Source organism: Anguilla rostrata, chromosome 6, assembly GCF_018555375.3.
Source record: "Anguilla rostrata isolate EN2019 chromosome 6, ASM1855537v3, whole genome shotgun sequence".
Lineage (NCBI taxonomy): Eukaryota > Metazoa > Chordata > Actinopteri > Anguilliformes > Anguillidae > Anguilla > Anguilla rostrata.
In genome coordinates this window covers 7,871,684-7,889,952 of record NC_057938.1, presented here as the reverse complement: position 1 = coordinate 7,889,952, position 18,269 = coordinate 7,871,684, and the positions used below count along the sequence as shown (strand labels likewise).

The 18,269-nt window shown below is 51.9% G+C and overlaps 1 protein-coding gene across 13 annotated transcripts in view; it reads right to left on the bottom strand.

Annotated features, from left to right (window-relative positions):
* Positions 1–416: 416 nt before the first annotated feature.
* The window catches only part of st3gal3b (ST3 beta-galactoside alpha-2,3-sialyltransferase 3b), a 60,272-nt gene continuing 42,419 nt past the window's right edge, over positions 417–18,269 (bottom strand). For all 13 annotated transcript variants that reach the window (XM_064338089.1, XM_064338082.1, XM_064338090.1 and 10 more), the window contains 3 exons: positions 9,171–9,314; positions 6,932–7,078; positions 417–1,860 (listed from right to left, as the gene is read on the bottom strand). In XM_064338089.1, coding sequence (XP_064194159.1) covers positions 1,771–1,860; positions 6,932–7,078; positions 9,171–9,314 — 381 coding nt within the window. In that variant the 3' untranslated portion in view covers positions 417–1,770. The remainder of the gene's footprint in view (positions 1,861–6,931; positions 7,079–9,170; positions 9,315–18,269) is intronic.

Here is an 18,269-nt window from a genome sequence, read left to right as displayed (position 1 = left end):
TGTGAGGACAACTGGACTGATTTGGACTGACATTTCAGACACATAATTTAAATCTGGAATCCAAAACAAACTGCACTTCCAATTCAACCCAGGACACAATTTGTCGGTTAGATCACAAACGGAATCAAAGTGGACTGCAACCCAGCAGCACAAGACAGCTGGACCAAACACCATCCAGGGAGCTGTTGTCCAAATGTAGCTGGGTAACAGCAAAAAGCCAGCAGAGAAGCCAGGGACGACATGGGGAGCAGCTGCCTGGTGGCTACCCTGAACAACAGCTTCAGTCTGGACGGCTTTATCACACAAAACAGTAACGACAATCAGACTCTGAGACAATCCCAGTCTATTCTTCATGTTTCAAGAAGTAAAAAAAAAAAAAAAAGAAAGAAAAAAGTCGTTCTCATTTCACAAAGTGACAAAGGAGACTCAATGCATTTATTACAAGTTACAGAAAGAACACAAACAGTATACCTCTGTACATTAAAAAAATATTGATTTACTGATCTGTTTTTGATCCATGAATTGAACGCTAATTAATTACTGAACTGTTGATAGGTATACTTCACATACAGCGTGATCCAGTGCATTCACCCAATCCTTACGGAATGTAGTGCAACATATTCCATCCTACCACGAAGGTTCCGGGGGTTCGGCCTTGGTTTTGTGGGCACAGGCCAGCGCCTTGGTTGACCCTGAACACTGATTTTGGTTCTCCAACATTGGGGACTGATGCTTCCTCGTTCATTTAACTTAACGGTAAACAGAATATTTAACCAGGCGTACAGTAATTTGCATCTCTATAAATACAAAACACCCCGAAAACTTTTAATATTTAAAAAAGTTTACCACCACCGCATAGCAGAAGCATAATACGATACTAGTTTGAGCCAACCAAAGGTCGGCAGATTCGGGAAGGGGCTCAATATAAATAGGTTCCGATTCTCAGAGAGAATCAGAGAAGTACAAAGACAGATAACGGAAAATGGAGTCTGACTGACTGTCTGGCTGTCCATCAGGGGAAATGAGGCAACTTCCAAATAAGTAAAACAAAATAAATAATGCTTAAAAGACAAACAAAAAAGGCCACGACCTCTCCCCATACTCCTGGACACATTGTGCAAAGCCTAAAAACGTCACTGAACACAGGAGCTGATAAAAAGAAATGGAGGAAGAAAAAAAAAAGGAAAAAGACTACACCTTTCCCAGGGTTCCAGACAGGGCCGGGACAGCATTGCCCCGGACGGAGATACTCCTAAAAAAAGCAGTACCGAGGGGCGATCCGGGCCCGTACAACGCACTACAACTCTGTGATGAATACATTCAGGTATTTGATGAGGTACATTTGGCACACACACCGATCATAGTCCACTTGCTTCAGTTTGCCTTCGCCCTCGTTCCGGCAGGTTAGCGCGATGTTTCCGCTTCCTGCACTTAACCCAGTACCGTTCGTTGTGCGACTTCCCCCCCCCCCCCCCCGGGACAAAGTGGAAACTCAAGTTTTGCCCAGGATCGTTCCTGAAGAAGGGAATATTCCGAGTCCATATTCCGAGTCCCAGCGAAGGAGGCGGCTTTGGCCCGGGAAGCTCCGGCTTCTCTCCGCCGGCCTTCCCGCCTCCTGAAATCTCGGAATGGCGTGAGGCGCCAGGGGGGGCGGGGGCGCGGAGAGGTGGGGCCGGCAGGGCTCCGGGCCCCCCCCTCCCCGCCTCAGCCTCAGTTTCCCAACCGCTTCTGCTCAGCAGTTCGTTGGGAAAAGGGAATCCCGGCCAGGCCTCAGATGCCGTTCGTCATGTCTGTGATGACCTTGGCCTTCACCAGCTTGCGCAGGAACTCCTTCTCTTTCGAAATATTGTGAGTCCAAGACTGCATGGGAGGGGGAGGGAGAGGAAGAGAGATAGAGACAGAACAGACAGAACACAGAGACAGCAGACACAGAGAGAGAGAGAGAGATTGAGAGAGAGAGAGAGAGCCTTTATTTCATGTCACACACCTTGCATAAATGCATGCATGCTGAATGGCCAGTCTAAAATCTCTACATGACCACACACAATGTGCCAACGTGCTTTTGGGTCTTTTGATCACTCGAAAGAAAATCTCCTGGCCGACAGCAAGAGCAAAAAGGGAGAATGTCAAGCTGAAAGGGATCACCCAGAGCAAACAGGCCATTCTGCCAGAGAGAAAACACCTATTGTCCAATCAGAGCCGCCATTAACCTCGCAAAGAGCGGGTCACTCAACGCAGGATGAGAAACGAAAGCAGGATTACGGGGCAGACCGCGCGCGATTTAACCGTTTTGACTTGTGCGCGTTTGATTTACGAGCGAATGAAGTGCGCTGACCGTCAAAAGCAGAGAAAATGGCTGGCGAAGGCTACGCATGCTAACGAGCTAGCGTACATGCTTCAACATAACAGGAGGGCTAACGCCAGGCTGCTAATAGCTACGCTTCAGGGGCTCTGTACCGCAGGCCTTAGTGTGGACCTGACTCTGACAGCTCACTTACCGCTACCATACTGAACGTGGTCCCAGGTGAGTGAAACCGCGTGTGTTTACAGTGACGCTGCGGAATGGCGAATTAAGATGTTTTTCATAAAGGAACACTCGTTCTCATTTGCCCCCAGGCGGTACTATGACATCATCAATAGCGTGTAGAATGTTTTGATCATTCTCAAATTAGATGCAAAGATCTCTGATGCTGATGTAATGGACCTGCGGTTAAGTTCAGAAAAGGCATGGCCCTCTCCAATCTGTAATATTTCCTGTGATACATCATAATGTGTGCATCATGTACGTCAAATTCAGTTGTCCAAATCTTTATCTCCCCATTCATTCTGAGGGACAAGTCGCAGACGTTGGAATACAGCAACCATCAGTACCTCCCTGTACCTTAACTCCTATTCCAGACGGATGCTATTTGTCAACAGCAGAGGTGGGAGAGACAGTTTCACCTCTTCCGTGTGAGTCACAGAACCAGGAAAATCCATCCCCCTTCCAGAAAAGTTCCCCTCACAGCAACTGGAAGCAGATTTCACGTGAAGAATTCGGGCCGGAGCGCTCTGCACTCTGCGACTGCTCTTAGGAGCAGCCGAAGAGCAGTAAATCAGCTCGCCCGTCCGGGAGAGGGAGGGCCGCGGCGAGGGGCCGCCAGCGCGTTCCCGCTGCAGCGGGGCCCCGGTCACAGGGCTCCCTGTGAGGAGCGCGGCCTCGGCGGACCCCCGCCATTCCCGTGAGGGAGCCTCGTTTCACCCGTGCCCACCCACCCACCCCCCGTGGGGCCTGACTAAGTGGTGCGCCGCCGGCTATCGCGGGTCTGTGACGGATCGCGCTAACACCGTGGCTAAGCCGGCGTTAGGCTAATGTTTCCCTGTGAGCCGCCCATTAGCAGGGACGGCACGCTAACGTTTCCCTCTGAGCTGGCCCATTAGCAAGAACGGCCCACTGGCGTTTCCCCTTTCGAGCTGGCCATTAGCAAGAACGGCGTGCTGGCGGCTTCTTCCTGAGCCGGCCATTAGCGGAAACGGCACGCTAACGCTTCTCTCCGGGACGCTCGTTAGAGAAACGGCGGCGAGACTTCGGCCGGGGCCCTCCTCTGATTTACGGCAGGCAGAGGAAATTCAAACCAGATTTTCCCTCGGAGAAACATTTTCTACCTGCGATGCAGCCACTTGCACTTCAATCCGCCCTCAGACATTCAGACATGTTAGCACTCCTCGCTCTGGGCCTCGGGGGAAGAGGGACATGGAGGATTCTGTACACTTAGTCCCTCCATAATGTTCTGGAATGCTCTTTGGGTCTCTGACTGTTATTCCTAGCTCTGTTACCAATGACCTGAATTAGCAGTAAGGTCTGTGTACCGAAGGCAAGTGGAAGGCATTTTCCACAGCAAATTTACCAAGGCACACAGCATGGTGACCGGCTCCAGATTCGCTCACCGAAGGCCCATGCGAGGCAAGCAGAAGAAGGTGCATTTAGCCTGTGCAAAATATCATAACCAACATGTCTTTTAATACTTTTCACTCCGTTGAAGGCATAATTTTAAAAGGATTGCACTTATATACTGCTTTTTCCAGCAACTGCGTCTACACAAAGCACCTTACAGCTAATGCCTCTCTTATTTACCCATTCGTACGCAAACTCGCACACCAACGGTGGAAGGCAACAATGCAAGGTGCCAACCAGCTCGTCTGGAGCAATTAGCACGACCTCGCTTGTATAACGATTACTCACAGACAAAAACAAAAACATTTTCAGGGCCAAATTTGAGTACAATCATTCACCAGGAATATTTTTTTGTTCTAGTCTCAGAAAACCAGAATCCATTGAGTTGACGCCTCAGTTGGATAGGAGTCAGAGTAGGAAATTAAATATACATTTATTTACAAAGGAACGTCTTTAGGAGGCGGACATGGGTGGCAGGAGTACAGATAAATGGTTCAGAATGCCGGGGTCAACAGGACCGTGAAATGGCATTGAAGGGGTGCACCAGACCGGGACCAGGAGCCGGGACGGGTCAGTGGGAACCAGGCTCACATTTCGTAGGCCCAAAGCGTTCCTCTGCTATCAAAAGTGGCGCTATTCTCCGCACTCACACACTTGTACTAACAAACATGCAAAAAATTCCAAGATGGCCTCAAAGGCTTATCTATGGAGCCCGTCAACCCACCTGATCCAGGTGTTTCCGTGTGCAAACAACCGATCGAAGCAGACGAACGTTTGTGAGGCAAAGTCTGACTGAAGAACTGGAGATTATTTTTTTCGTTTTTTTTGGCCCTTCTAGTTTTAGCGGTAATAAAACATTCTTTGAGGGCCCAGGCATCCGTCCCGCTCGATACTCAAAAGCCTGTTTCTCAGTGGGTGGCCTTCGCTGAGAACGGGCCACTTCATCGGGTCCGACGGCGAAGGGCAGAGAATTCTACATTTATGGTTCCCTCAGCCCTTCCTCCGAATACCTGCCCTTCTTTCATATCGCAGAAATCGCATTTTAAAATCCATTCTGTTATCTATGCAATTTGTCTCCTTTGAGACATTGAGAACAAATGTCGGGCCCGGGCTGTAAGTAATGCGGTCTGGGTCGGGAGAGGACGTGTGTGGCTTATACTGCAGACCCCTCAGTGAGAGAGAGCAGGGCAGACAGACAGAATACCTGCCGTCTACTGCAACATATAAGGCAGCTTGACTCCTATCTGCTGGATGATATACGGGTTTCCCAGGAAGAGGCTGCCTCGAGCCGCCCTAAATATCCACGACGCCTCGGCCCGGGGGGCGATTTCCCCGCTATCAATAATTCACGACGTGACAGGCGGGCGGCGGGCGTGTGCGGCTGCAAATTGAAACACAAGAACGACACGTGCCCGCGGGGGGGAGAGAGCGCGCCGCCGCTGCCGCGGCGAGGCTGGGTCACATGACCCGGGTGGAAACGGCGCATCCGCGCTGCTCTGGCGGCAGGTGATTTACGGTGCCACGCTGCCTCCGTGTGTTTAACCCTTTAAGGCGTGAGATCACAAATACGTGATTAGAACGTTCTTTAATGAACATTCCGATGCTGATGTCACAATTGCTACTGGTAACTGAAAAAAGCAGAGTTCTAGAACACTGACTGGGAGTATAAGCCAAGCTCTCAGCAATCGCAGGTACCACAGGTTACAACGGGAAGACGCTTTCACCAGCTTTCCCTCAGTACAGACGGGAGACGGGGTGCGGTTAGAGAGAAAGACGTGCTTTAGCATGGGTTTTCCGGCCACTAGCCCCAGCTCTGTTGCATTAAGTGGGGCCACGCAGAGCAAGGGAACGTTCAGGGCGGCCACGTCAGATGTACGTGAGATTAGAGTAAAACAGCGGAAAACAGTTTCCCCCAAAACAGCGCAATTCCATACAGTAAGCGTTCCCCTTTCAGTAGAACCTGAGCTCTGCTCTGCATTATGTGCTCATTTTAGGGAACTTGACTACAGCGTGGAAAACATGAATATCCATGGTGTTGAGTCTGAAAAACAAAGTCTAAGGCTTCGCATTCAACAACACGCCTTACTGCTTGGCCTGTGCTGGAAATATTTCGCCATCTCACCCTCACCTGAAGGACAGCGACAGAGTCAATTCCAAACCGAGTGTTTCTTGTTTCCGCCATTATCACTAAGTACAGTATTTGGAACTCAAGCCCCCATTGTAAGCCCTAAAGCTCCATACAAATTCCATTCATACGGCGGTGGTATGGTTCCTCTGGGCTGGTAGATGACCGCATATCCTCTTTACAGAGGGAGACAGGCTGAGCACAATTAACACAGCGGCAGAAAAAAAAAAAGCGCGGTTGGGGGCTAAACGATCGGAATCACTCGTGGCACCGGCTGGAAAACGCCGGCGAGGGAAACCCAAAACCCCTTTTTAGTGTATGCCTGTCCGTCAGCGCCGGGATCTGGTGGAGAGCAGAGTCATTGAAGGAGCGCGGTGCCATTATTTTAATCCATCAGGTCGGCCATCTTATTAGGGTGCTTCATTAGAAGGCACCTCGGGGATGGGACACCAATGTTCTAATAAACCGCAAGGAACGTGAGGGTATGACAGGAAAAACGGTCCCAGGCACTAGCAGGTCCAGAGCCCCTAGAGGTGTGAGTGTGTGTGTGTGTGTGTGTGTGTGTGCGGGCGGCGGGGGGGATCTGTCATATTTTTGTTCCTGCACAAATAATTTCTTGAGCCATCCCAGGTTACATGACAACTACATGAAATACTAGGTAACAGTGTGCAGAAGTACAGCCTGGATAAGGCATCACATTCTGTAGATTACTTAGGCCACAGCGGCGAAGGACAGCCCAGGACACATTTTGATGACGTATGCATGACGCATTTTGATGATGCATGTGGCCCCTTTGCACAGCCAATATGAATGCTAACACCAAATGCTAATGTGAAATCTGGTCAGGGAACAGAGACGCGCGAGTGCCGTACCTCTTTGATGGCCGACATCTTGACCGTCTCGTAGTAGTGCAGGGGGGCGTGGGGGGTGTTCATGTCATACCCGAATCCAGCCACGGCAACCTCGTCGCAGTTATGGAGGGCCATCGTTATGGCAACGGTCCCCAGTGTTGGTATATTCTGTGAAAAGGATGCAGACATTAGCTAGTGAACGTTCAACATCTTGAATGCATGGAGCAAACCAAACAACCAAAACTGAAGGGGAAAGTCACATCACATCATGATTTTGTGCACATTCGCTACTTCAACTTCTACATTGTACAAATCATTTCAGGGAAATAGCTTCATATTGTGATACACCATAAAATGGTGTGCTCTTCCCTATCTTTGCGGGGGGGTCTGCAGCAGCGCAGGGCGGTGCTGAAGTTCCTCTCTCAGAGGGTGAAGGACTGTGTGCACAAATCGAGGAGTGACAGCACTAATCCCTCTCTCCCTAAAGCCTGTACAGCACCTGATAAGACACCACAGGCTGTACCACACTCACTGCCAACCCCCCACTTCCCCCACCGTCCCATCTCCATGGAAACTCCTATCACAACTCTGGGTGGAGGGGGGGGTGTAAGGGCTCATGGATTATGACATCAACGGAATGCTGTATTCGGATTGCCCCTTCCCCAAACGAGGCTGCCTCTCTCTCCCGTGGTTCTGACCGTTCCGGGATGCAGTGGTTTGCCTGTGTGATGTTCTTACCTTAACGGACGGCCCAACCTGATCCCTGGTCTGACGGTAGCGCCTGACAGAGGGTATATAACCCTACCCCGCACACACCTTTAAGGCCTGAGGAGGTCAGAGGAGCCCCAGCGATGGAGGGGCTGGGTGCCACAGCCTATCGGGGGTACGAGGGCATCAAAGGGGCGGACTCTGTCATTCGGTCTGCCCTGATCATTTCCCCCCAGCACTAACCCCCTGGGGGCGAGGCCAAGCCCACGTGCTGTGCACATGTTGGGGGGGAGGGGGGGTCCCTGTGGTCAGGCCTTCTGCTGGGAAACTGCACCCCACCCTGCTGCTGTCACCAGCCATCAAACAGGGGGCTGGCTGACATCTCCATCAGTCCTACATCCACAGCCACTCGGTTACAACAACCAGCCATAAAAACAAGCTTATGATTCATAGATGTAGATGTGTGTCTAAGGGGGGGGTTGGGCACCATCTATTCCATCTGACCTTCAAAAGTAAGGTCAAAATTTTCTCCCTTTATTGAAGTTTAATTTAAGACTGGGGCTGTAGCCCCTTGTTTACGAGGTCCTGGGGGGCTGATGCGTGTCACGCACACCTCTTTAACGGGGCGGGGCCGGAGGCCTCCCGCAGGCCCTGCACTGTGTCACGGGGACACAAGGCACCAGCGGGGGCAGAGCGTTTGAAGGGCCAGCGCTCACGGGACGGCTGCGTTTCCTCAGAAAGATCAGACAGCAGGAGCGCTAGCAGAACTCTCAAAGGCAGAGCACATCTGACAGCTCACTCATCAGTGAAGCTGTGTGTGAAACAGACGTCACCTTTAACCACACACAGCACTGGTATAAAGCAATATTTACAGACGTCACCTTTAACCACACACAGCACTGGTATAAAGCAATATTTACAGACGCACTGGGCTGTAACCCCTATGCATTTCTGAAGCAGATTCCTCAGAGGCTTCGGCACCTTAACCACACCAGATCTGTATAACAGGATGTCGGCGGCCGGTAGGCCCCCAGCGGTATAGCAATGTTTACGGCGCACAAGCACCACGCGGGTATAAGCATTTTAAGGGCACCATCACCACAGCACTGGTTGCATTTTCCTCAGCAACACACCAGCAGGAAGGACATACAGACTCACTTTCAAAAGCAGAAACAATATTTACAGCTCACTTACCACACAGCTGGTAAGGAAAACAGACGTCACCTTTAATCACACACAGCACTGGTATAAAGCAATATTTACAGACGTCACCTTTAACCACACACAGCACTGGTATAAAGGAACATTTACAGACATCATGACTGAGCATGACTTCTTATGACCCCTGATGGCATTTCCTGCAAAGCAGAGGTTCCTCCTCAGAGCTTGCGGCATTCGCAGCCGTTACGTCATGGCAACCCTGGATTGGATGCTGTCATGGCAACCCCAGGATGGTGCCGGGGCAGGCTGCGGTGGGGTTGGCGTGGGTGCCGGGGCCGAGGCGGTGTCTGTGGGCGTGTTTCGGGCGGAGCGTGGAGGCGCAGTCACTCACCCCCCTCCCCATGATCCCGTTGTTGAGCGGCAGGCCGATGAACTGGAAGGCCGCCTCCTGGATGAAGTAGGGGTTGAGGATGCGCATGTCCGAGGGATCCTTGGGCACGTGATGGGCCACAGACTTCCAGAAGCCTTCTGTCCTCTGACAGAGAGAGAGAGAGGAGGAGAGGGAGAGAGAGGGGAAGAGAGAAAGAGAGAGAGAGGGGGAGAGGGAGAGAGAGGGAGAGAGAGAAAGAGAGAGAGGGGGGGGAGGGGGAGAAAGAGAGAGAGATTGTAAAAAATACTTTATTAAACAAAACATTACTTCCTCTGAACAATCACAACGAAGAAATAAGCACAAAAGACAACAAAAGTGTGACCTTACATCAGAAACCCACCAAAAAACAAAAAAAAAAAAAAAAAAAAACAACAGTGCCTGAAATTTTGAGAGAGAGAGAGACAGCAATTTAGCAGCCAAGGTCACTGAACCAGACATGACAAATCCCAACTCACAGGAACACTGCAAATGGACTGTCAGGGTCCAGGTTCCCTAGGGGATCTGAACAGTAACCATGCAGGCAGAACAGAGGCAGAAAGCAACCCTTTAAAGTGCAGCCCCTCTTTACTCCTAAGCTCTGTCACTCTCTGAACCGGCTGATGGGGCACTGTTATCACTTTCCTCCCGGACGCGAAGCAGGCGCGGGACCTCTGCTCACACGCTAATCCCCGCGTTCTCTGGACGGGACGGGGGCAGACGCTGGCACCCGAGCGAGCCGAGCGGACCATGTAAGGTCAGCGAGCGCAGCGGAGCGTGCAGTCCCCGCTCGGGGGGTCACCCCGCTCCCGGTGCCGGCGCCGCGGGAGTAAACTCTCCGCACCGGGCGGCGGCCTCCAGTCCGACCGCCACGGCTTCGGTCTCCGTGTGAAAGCGGAAATGGACGGGCTTCCGGAGAGTTCCGCAGCCTCGGGCGCATGCGGTAGGAAGGCGGGCGCACTGCCAACGGACAGGTGATAACAGCCGCCGCCGTGGCGGGGAGCCAGGTCATTTAATGGTTCCGTAACGCCAGTCACCTGCACAAACAGACCAGCGTCGCGCCCTTGATATCAGAAATGAGGCGAGCGACCGCGGAACACGGCGGATCGCTTTCATCCGGCCTGGCCCCCGGCCAACGGCGTGCCGAGGCGCGAAACGCCTCTCCCGGGGGGGCGGGGCTTGTGCCGGAGACGGCGGATTGGTGGAAAAAACGGGCGAGTGGCGGCAGAGAAGGGGCCGCCTCACATCTGGCCTCCTCGCTTTCCGACGCGCAGAAACAGAAGTGATGAATTACGCAGGGACGAAGAGAAAAAAAAAAAAAAAAACGGAAAACAGGAATGCTGGCAGATGTAAAGACAGCGGCTGTGAGGCCAACTCCTAACCGAAGCCAAATGAGCGATAAACATGACAGATTCACATTTGATTAGAAAAGGAGACGTCCCTTAAGAGACAGACAGTTCGTCCGCTCCTGTGGGAACAGTCCATTTTCAGCTGTGAAGTCCTCTAACGTCCTCAAACGAGAAATACGAAACCAACCAGCAAACAACAGCAAAGGTTCTGCAATCAAACTGACCAATCAGCACTAAAAACAGGTCTGCCAATGAAAATAATCCTTACGGAAACTGTTAGGCAGATGAACTCTGGAACCCTCTTTTGCACATTTATTGCCCCACATTATTTACTCTATCCTGAAGTCTGTTCAGCACCATTCTACCGCTCTTTAAAAAAGCTGAGCTAAAGTATGTGTGGCACTACTTTGTACTCCTCATAACACATCTACCAGTCTGTGTGTGTGCATATGTGTGTGCACGTGTATGTGTGTATGTATATCAGTGGTGTGTGTGTGTGTATGTGTATTTGTGATTTGTATGTGGGTGTACGTGTGTGTGCTTGCATGTGCATGTGTGTGAATGTGTGTGTGTGTGTGTGTGTGTGAATCTGTGGTGTGTGTGCGTGCGTGCGTGTGTATCTGCGGTGCGTGTGTGTGTGTGTGTGTGTGTGTCTGTGGTGTGCGTGTGCGTGGGTGTGTGTGCGTGCTCCTGTCCACCAGGCAGCACTGTGTTTTGCTTCAGTCAGCGCTAGTGATGTGGACCATCTGGAGCAGAGGCCAGACAGTACCGAGCTCTCTGCTCTCAAACAGCTCCTTCTACAGTAAACACAGAGGAGTCAGGGCAAGATCAGATAGAGCCTGCAGTACCCTGACACAGTACATAACTACAGCACAGACCTGCAGTCACACAGCACACACCTACAGCACAGACACACAGTCACACAGCACATACCTACAGCACAGACCCACAGTCACACAGCACATACCTACAGCACAGACACACAGTCACACAGCACAGACCTACAGTCACACAGCACATATCAGCACAGCCACTCCAGGGAGGATTCTCTTCAGCTCTTACAGTTTTTTTAAGGGCTTTATGATGCGAATAAAGAGGTTAAAAAAAAATGAAACACCCCATTATCGCATTTTGTCTCGCGCAACGATATTACGGAACGAAAACAAGACCTCATAAAATAAACATGACTGGAACTGGTGTCTAATGAACACCACAGCACGAACCCGGCAGAGACAGCAGTTCTACTTCCAGTTTCTCTTCAAAGCACATCTGAAGCGCATCTCTGGTGCTGCAGAAACAGGGAAAGATGCGGCGGGTCCCGGGGGCTATGAAGTTATGGAGGATAAAGGGCTGGCTTTGATCGCGAGCACATTTGACACAACGTAGCACTCGCTCCTAATTACAGAAACACTGAGCAGTGTGGGGCGGGGCCATGCAAGGCTCTTTAAAGCAGGGCTGGGGAATTTCACATCTTTATTCACACTGCTTTTGGACTGGATGGCATCGGCTGGCTGGGGAGTGGAAGGATAAAACGGGCATCAGAGGTTCTTATCTGCAGAACTGCACCACAGGAAGTGCACCCTGGCATGGGGACTGCGCAGGCATGCCTATGGGTGGCAGGAAAAGGGCTGTAATAGTTTTTTTTCTTTTTTTAAAAATGCTTTTCTTCAGTAACAGCTTCAGAGAGTCGTTATTGGATTAAGAGATCCCATTGTGTGCCAGTGCCCTGACTGATCAAACATCAGCGCTAATTAAGGCAGCCCTTAATCCGCAGGCCGATTACGACAGGGAGGGAGCGTTTCCCTGGCAGCCAGGAGGCGAGACTCATCCTCCCATTGGCCGGAGACAGAGGACAGACTGAAGGACAGAGCTCTTCGGTTTCAGCAGCCAGCAGGGAGAGCTGGGGTGGGGGGGGAGGAGAGGGGGGGTGAGTGAGTGTAGCATAACAGTTAGGGAACTCCACTTCCAACTCCGAGGTTGCAGGTTTGATTCCCAGGTGGGGCACTGCTGCTGTACCCAAAACCTGCACTGCTTCAGTAAACATCCAGCGGTATAAATGCACTGTATTTAAAGAATGTAAGCAGTGTAAGCCGATCTGGATAAAACCACCCGCTAAATGCAGGTGTGAAATGTAATACTTCATCACAGTGGAGTCAAATAAACAGTATAGCTGGTACAGTATAGAATTATTCCTAGATGATCATATGTCCTTTATAATGAACCCTAACTGCTCATTACCATCAGAGGGCTAAAATGAGCGGGCCACTTAGCGGGCGCTAAAAGCTCCGGTGTTCAGGAAACGGAGGGGAGAGCACCGTCTGCACTCCGAGCTGAACGAGAGCGTGGACTAACAGCACGGAGGCGCAGAGCACATGTGGACAGGCCGCGTTAATTCAAGGCTGCGGGGTCATTCAGCCCCCCCGGCGCGGGGCGGGGGGGGGGGGGGACCCACGGCCCGCTCTGAGGGCGGACTGCCGCTCTCCTGCTTGATTGGAACCAGCGGCAGGCACTTGACACCAGGGCTGCGGCGAGCCGCTCGAACCCGGGCTCCGTTCTCACACTCTAATAAGCCGTGGGAGCGGCCTTCTCCCCCGTCCCAGAGGCCAGAGGAACACATTCACACCGCTCCAGCAGGACGATACACACGTTTTAACAGCCTTACGGGGACCACAAGGGGAGTATCTGTTCTGCTCTCTATTTATTTACTCTTTCCAAAATTTTCAGCCACAAAATGTGTGTTAATAAATGATTATGCGATCCTAGTTCTGACCTTCAACGCTCCATCCCATAACAGATATGTGGGCAAATACAAAAAGTATTGCCATTTTAAGATATTGTTTTTGCAAAGATGACATTTATGATTACAGTTACAAAAAGTCAACATATTTACAGCAATATAGTATTTCATCCCGTCTCCACCCACACACATTTTCACCAACCACAGGCCAATTTCTATTAACTTAAGCACAACATCCAAATTTGTGGGCAACATAATGCAGTGTTTACACCGAGAGAACTGAGAACATAGATTACAAAAAAAAAAAAATCAATCACAGATGATGGCACCAACTCTGCATTTACAAACAAAGGGCCTGGGCTTCTTTACCTGACCAAAGCACGTCTGTGTTCTGGTTCAGTCACACCAGACAGGTAGAACAAGGTGCTGCACATTCGTAACGAAGCGCTTTAACACGCAGTGGAGGCGATACTCCTGCTCCCTGTCAAGAACCCAACACACTGAGAATAATTATATTACTCATGTACTCAGCCATAAGGAAAAGCCAGGTTCAGCTGACCACACCATTACCCCAGGCTGATTGATGCTCATGCCACATTTTCTGTTTTCATACCTGCGATGCATTTGGTTCTTTCGTTCACTCTTTGGTTCGCACTTCTTGATTTGCGGGATATTCTCAGGCCATATTTCCAGCTCATTAAAACATTTTAACAAAAAAAAACATCTGAAACATGCCACCTGGCGAGGCCACGGTGAACCTGCTGGCTCGGCACCCGCGGGGAACTCGATCCGGCGGCGGGGGCAAGTGAGAAAGGGATCCTGGGGGACAGCCTTCTGAGGCCGCGCTCCCTCAATGCACGAGGACGATAAGGACCAGCGCGCTCTGTATGCGATCCCCCGACCAACCCCCCCCAGCCACACCGCAATAAAGAAGCGGGCGGGGCACCGGCGGGGAGCCCCCCCCCTCTGCTGCAGCCTTAACAAGCTTCCTGCGTGGCTGCTAAGTGTTAAAGCTGCCCATTAAAACGGCTCACGCCTCCCCACACACTCCAGTGAGGCTGATCCTCTTTACAGCAAACTGGAATGAAGACGGCTTAAGGGGGGGGGGGGGGGGCTCAACACAAGTGTGGTAAGCTGGGGGGGGTGGGGGGGCTGTAATTTACCGGTCATTCCACACCTGAACTGAGGCCTGAGGGCTCCAGCGGCGGTAATGAGTGTTCCGCGCGGTAAGAGGCTTTGGCGCTGTGGGGAAACTGATGGCGGGGGAAGCTGGAGAAACGGATGACCGCGGCTCGGCTCGACGGAGGGGGGCCGGAGCGGCGAAGCGGCGGGCGCAGAGCGGCTCGAGCGCGCTCCTGCCGCCCAAGGGAGACGGGATTATGGGCCATCAATCTCACAGCCGTCAACAAACGCACTGCTGAGGACGAAACGCAGTGCCTTCTGAACGTGAGGCCTCCTTTAAGCCCTGCTGCAGCTAGCCACTGACCTGAAGCAGCATTAACACATCTGTGACATCTGCTTAACTGCCAGCAATCACAGAAAGAGCAGCTGTGAGAAAAATCCAGCACCGTACCCTGTGCTTCTACCCTCAAATTCTGTGTTCTAAAATCAGTACCCCACCCACGGGGAGGGGGAAGGGACACTCTCCACTCCTTTAAATTGAATTTTAACAGAAACATTTGTCCCCCTCCTCCCCCCTCCCCCCCCAGCAGGATAGCCCGGTAACACCCCACGGCCTGCTCTGCAGTGTGTCACAGACAGGTGCAGCCCGGCTGAAATGGCACCCTTGTAATTCTGTGCAGATGCTCCACGGCCACACCTACTGCTCCAAGCTGGAGCTGGAGAACACACTTCCGAGAAGAGATGATTTCACATCAACTCCACACATCCTTTCAGAGAAAAGAAACACAAACACATAAATTATTCTTAAATAACACTAGAGTGGGCCTCCATCAGAGACTGACAGGCCCGGTACAGCTTGTGCTGGAGGAGTGGCTTGTGTGTGTGTGCGCGTGCGTTTGAGTTTGGGATGAAAACTGAATTAACCATAACCATACACTTGGCCTGCCCTTTAATCTCCCCCCCCCCCATGCCAAATTCTACGTGAATATGAACTTCACTTCACAAGAGAAATTCATTTCTCAGATTTCACTGCTCTACAGGCAGCTGGTGAAACGGCCGTCCAGCGAATCAGGTGCTGGGCTGAGAAGCAGACGGAGCAGCTCAGCCAGCCGGCTTCCTCCTTTATTCACATTTCACACGGACATGTACCGCATACAACTGCTCTGCAGTCCCCTGCTGCCCTCCCATTAGAGAATGATCAGCAGAACAACCACTGCGATCCATGAGGGTCCGCAGAGACTGAACCAAGGTTACAGATATACAGAGAGAGGCCTGGCAGACTCAGGCTGCTCTTAATTGAATCAGTGTTATAAAGCAATAAGGTGGCCATTAAATTGAAAAATTAACCCGCATTTCATCAAATTCACATTATTACTTATGTTTACAGTAGTAGTAATATAAACTCAGCGTAGACTAATTCATTATCGTAGGCGCTAAATGAACGGCTCTGACAGTTTGGTCATGGGATACGCGCTGGCTGACATTGAGCCCCTGTGAGACTCTGGTGGAGGCCCGTCCCCTTCATTTGGCGCTACTTTTCGGGGGCGGGGTCCAGTCCCATGGGACACACTGCTCCCAGTGAGCCTCTTTGGTGGCCAGCAGGGCAGGAAACCCAATCCCACCTGACAGGGGGGGGGGGGGCATAGATCACAGAGCACCGTGTAGCGCACAGGGTCCTCACTCCCCACCAACCCCCCAGGCAATAAGAAACAGGGAAATGCAAAGCACGGGCCTCAATTCGATACCTCCACCTTTCCACTGAGGAAGACAGACGTGAGCATCCCATTCCCTGGCCCTGTTTAGGCTTTCACATCATGCAGAAGAGGCCCGGGCATAATGGGGCTTGCTGGTTAAGAGCTGGCTACCGCTAAAGCAGCTCACCCTCAGAGCTGTGTGCTTGGATTGATATGTCTCTAATGCACAAGCTCTTCACTCTAATTGCTCAGTGAAAGTAATGATCTGTCTAATTGGATTCGACAGCCATTTGGAATCAGCACAAAAATATATTTTTAATGTTTACCAAAAGCTGTAATTAAATGACACACCGTCCAAACAAAATTGACAGATATATTACAGCACGGCAATGGCCGTGCGCTTTTATAAACATAACCTTTAAAGAGATTTCAGTCATTTTTAAAAGGTATATTTGAAAAGGTCAGTGAATCGCAACCAGAAACTATTAAAGCTCAATTAACTGTGTTTTTTTTATTTTTTATAGGAGTGTGCTGGTATGGCAGTCTGCACCAGCATTGTAGGCGCTGGTTTCCTTCAGGCTGCAATGCTACAGACACGGTCTGATGCTTCAGTGAACCTGTGTGGCCAGATCCAGGCAGGCAGCACGCTAGGCCTCAAAGCCTGGGTGACGGGTAGCGTGTCCAGCTGGGGGCCGCTGCACATCTGCTGGACACATGCTGTGCTGCCAGCCAGGCCTCCCAGCACAAACAACCACTGGATTAGTCAGATCCGGACGCTAACAGCTGGCGCGTCCCGAGGAACACGGCATCGCTCGGTGGACAATGAAGAGAGCTGACCTCTAAATTTTTGGTGCGATGGTCAGCGAAGTCACGAAGACTCGCCGGGGCGGTGAGAGTCGGACCCCATACATTATTTATTGTATTTTTGAGATTCTCCGCGTGTCATGTTGCTTTCTCGCGGCAGAAAAAACTGTTTTGTTAAGCCGAAGGGAGGGGTGTTTTTTTGAGCGTGTCAGATCCATGGCAAGGGACACGGCTGGGTCATTTAGCGAAGCTGTCAACAGTGGGAAAAGGTCTGAACCCCACGGAAACACTACGTTCCCTTTGTCGGGAGGAATCCAAAGCATGTTCCCCGTTTTGTGTGCCAGCCGTGACCTCTGGCCTGTGCCCCGGCCCGCGTCTCCCTCTCCGAGACCGGGCTGCGTGCGAGTCCGTGCCTTCGGAGTTCAGTTCCAGAAAACGCAGAACAAAGGGGGTGATTAACGACCCCGGCCACGTGGAGCTGCCGCTGGGGCACAGACCGGCCCCAGGGCTGCTGAAACGCGCCCAGCCCTTACAGGGCAACTACAGAGCGGCCCCAGGGCTGCTGAAACGCGTCCAGCCCTTACAGGGCAACTACAGAGCGGCCCCAGGGCTGCTGAAACGCGTCCAGCCCTTACAGGGCAACTACAGACCGACCCCAGGGCTGCTGAAACGCATGCAGCCCTTACAGGGCAACTACAGAGCGGCCGCAGGGCTGCTGAAACGCATGCAGCCCTTACAGGGCAACTACAGGACGGCCCCAGGGCTGCTGAAACGCATGCAGCCCTTACAGGGCAACTACAGACGGCCCCAGGGCTGCTGAAACGCAGCAGCCCTTACAGGGCTCAACCCAGGACGGCCCCAGGCTGCTGAACGCGCAGCCTTACAGGGCAACTACAGACGGCCCCAGGGCTGCTGAAACACGTCCAGCCCTTACAGGGCAACTACAGGAGCGGCCCCAGGGCTGCTGACGTGTACAGCAACTACAGAGCGGCCCCAGGGCTGCTGAAACGCGTCCAGCCCTTACAGGGCAACTACAGAGCGGCCCCAGGGCTGCTGAAACGCGTCCAGCCCTTACAGGGCAACTACAGGACGGCCCCAGGGCTGCTGAAACGCGTGCAGCCCTTACAGGGCAACTACAGAGCGGCCCCAGGGCTGCTGAAACGCGTCCAGCCCTTACAGGGCAACTACAGAGCGGCCCTCATTCACTCTCCTGGAGCTGCCCCTGGACTTCCCCGTGCCATAACTATGGCACCATTCAGGAAAACGTGTGTGCGAGTGCGTGCATGCGTGTGTGTGTACGTGTGTGTGTGTGCGCACACTGCAGAAAGTACCTCATCTAAGATAAGCACCTTATCCTAAGCAAACCGGCGGTAATCAC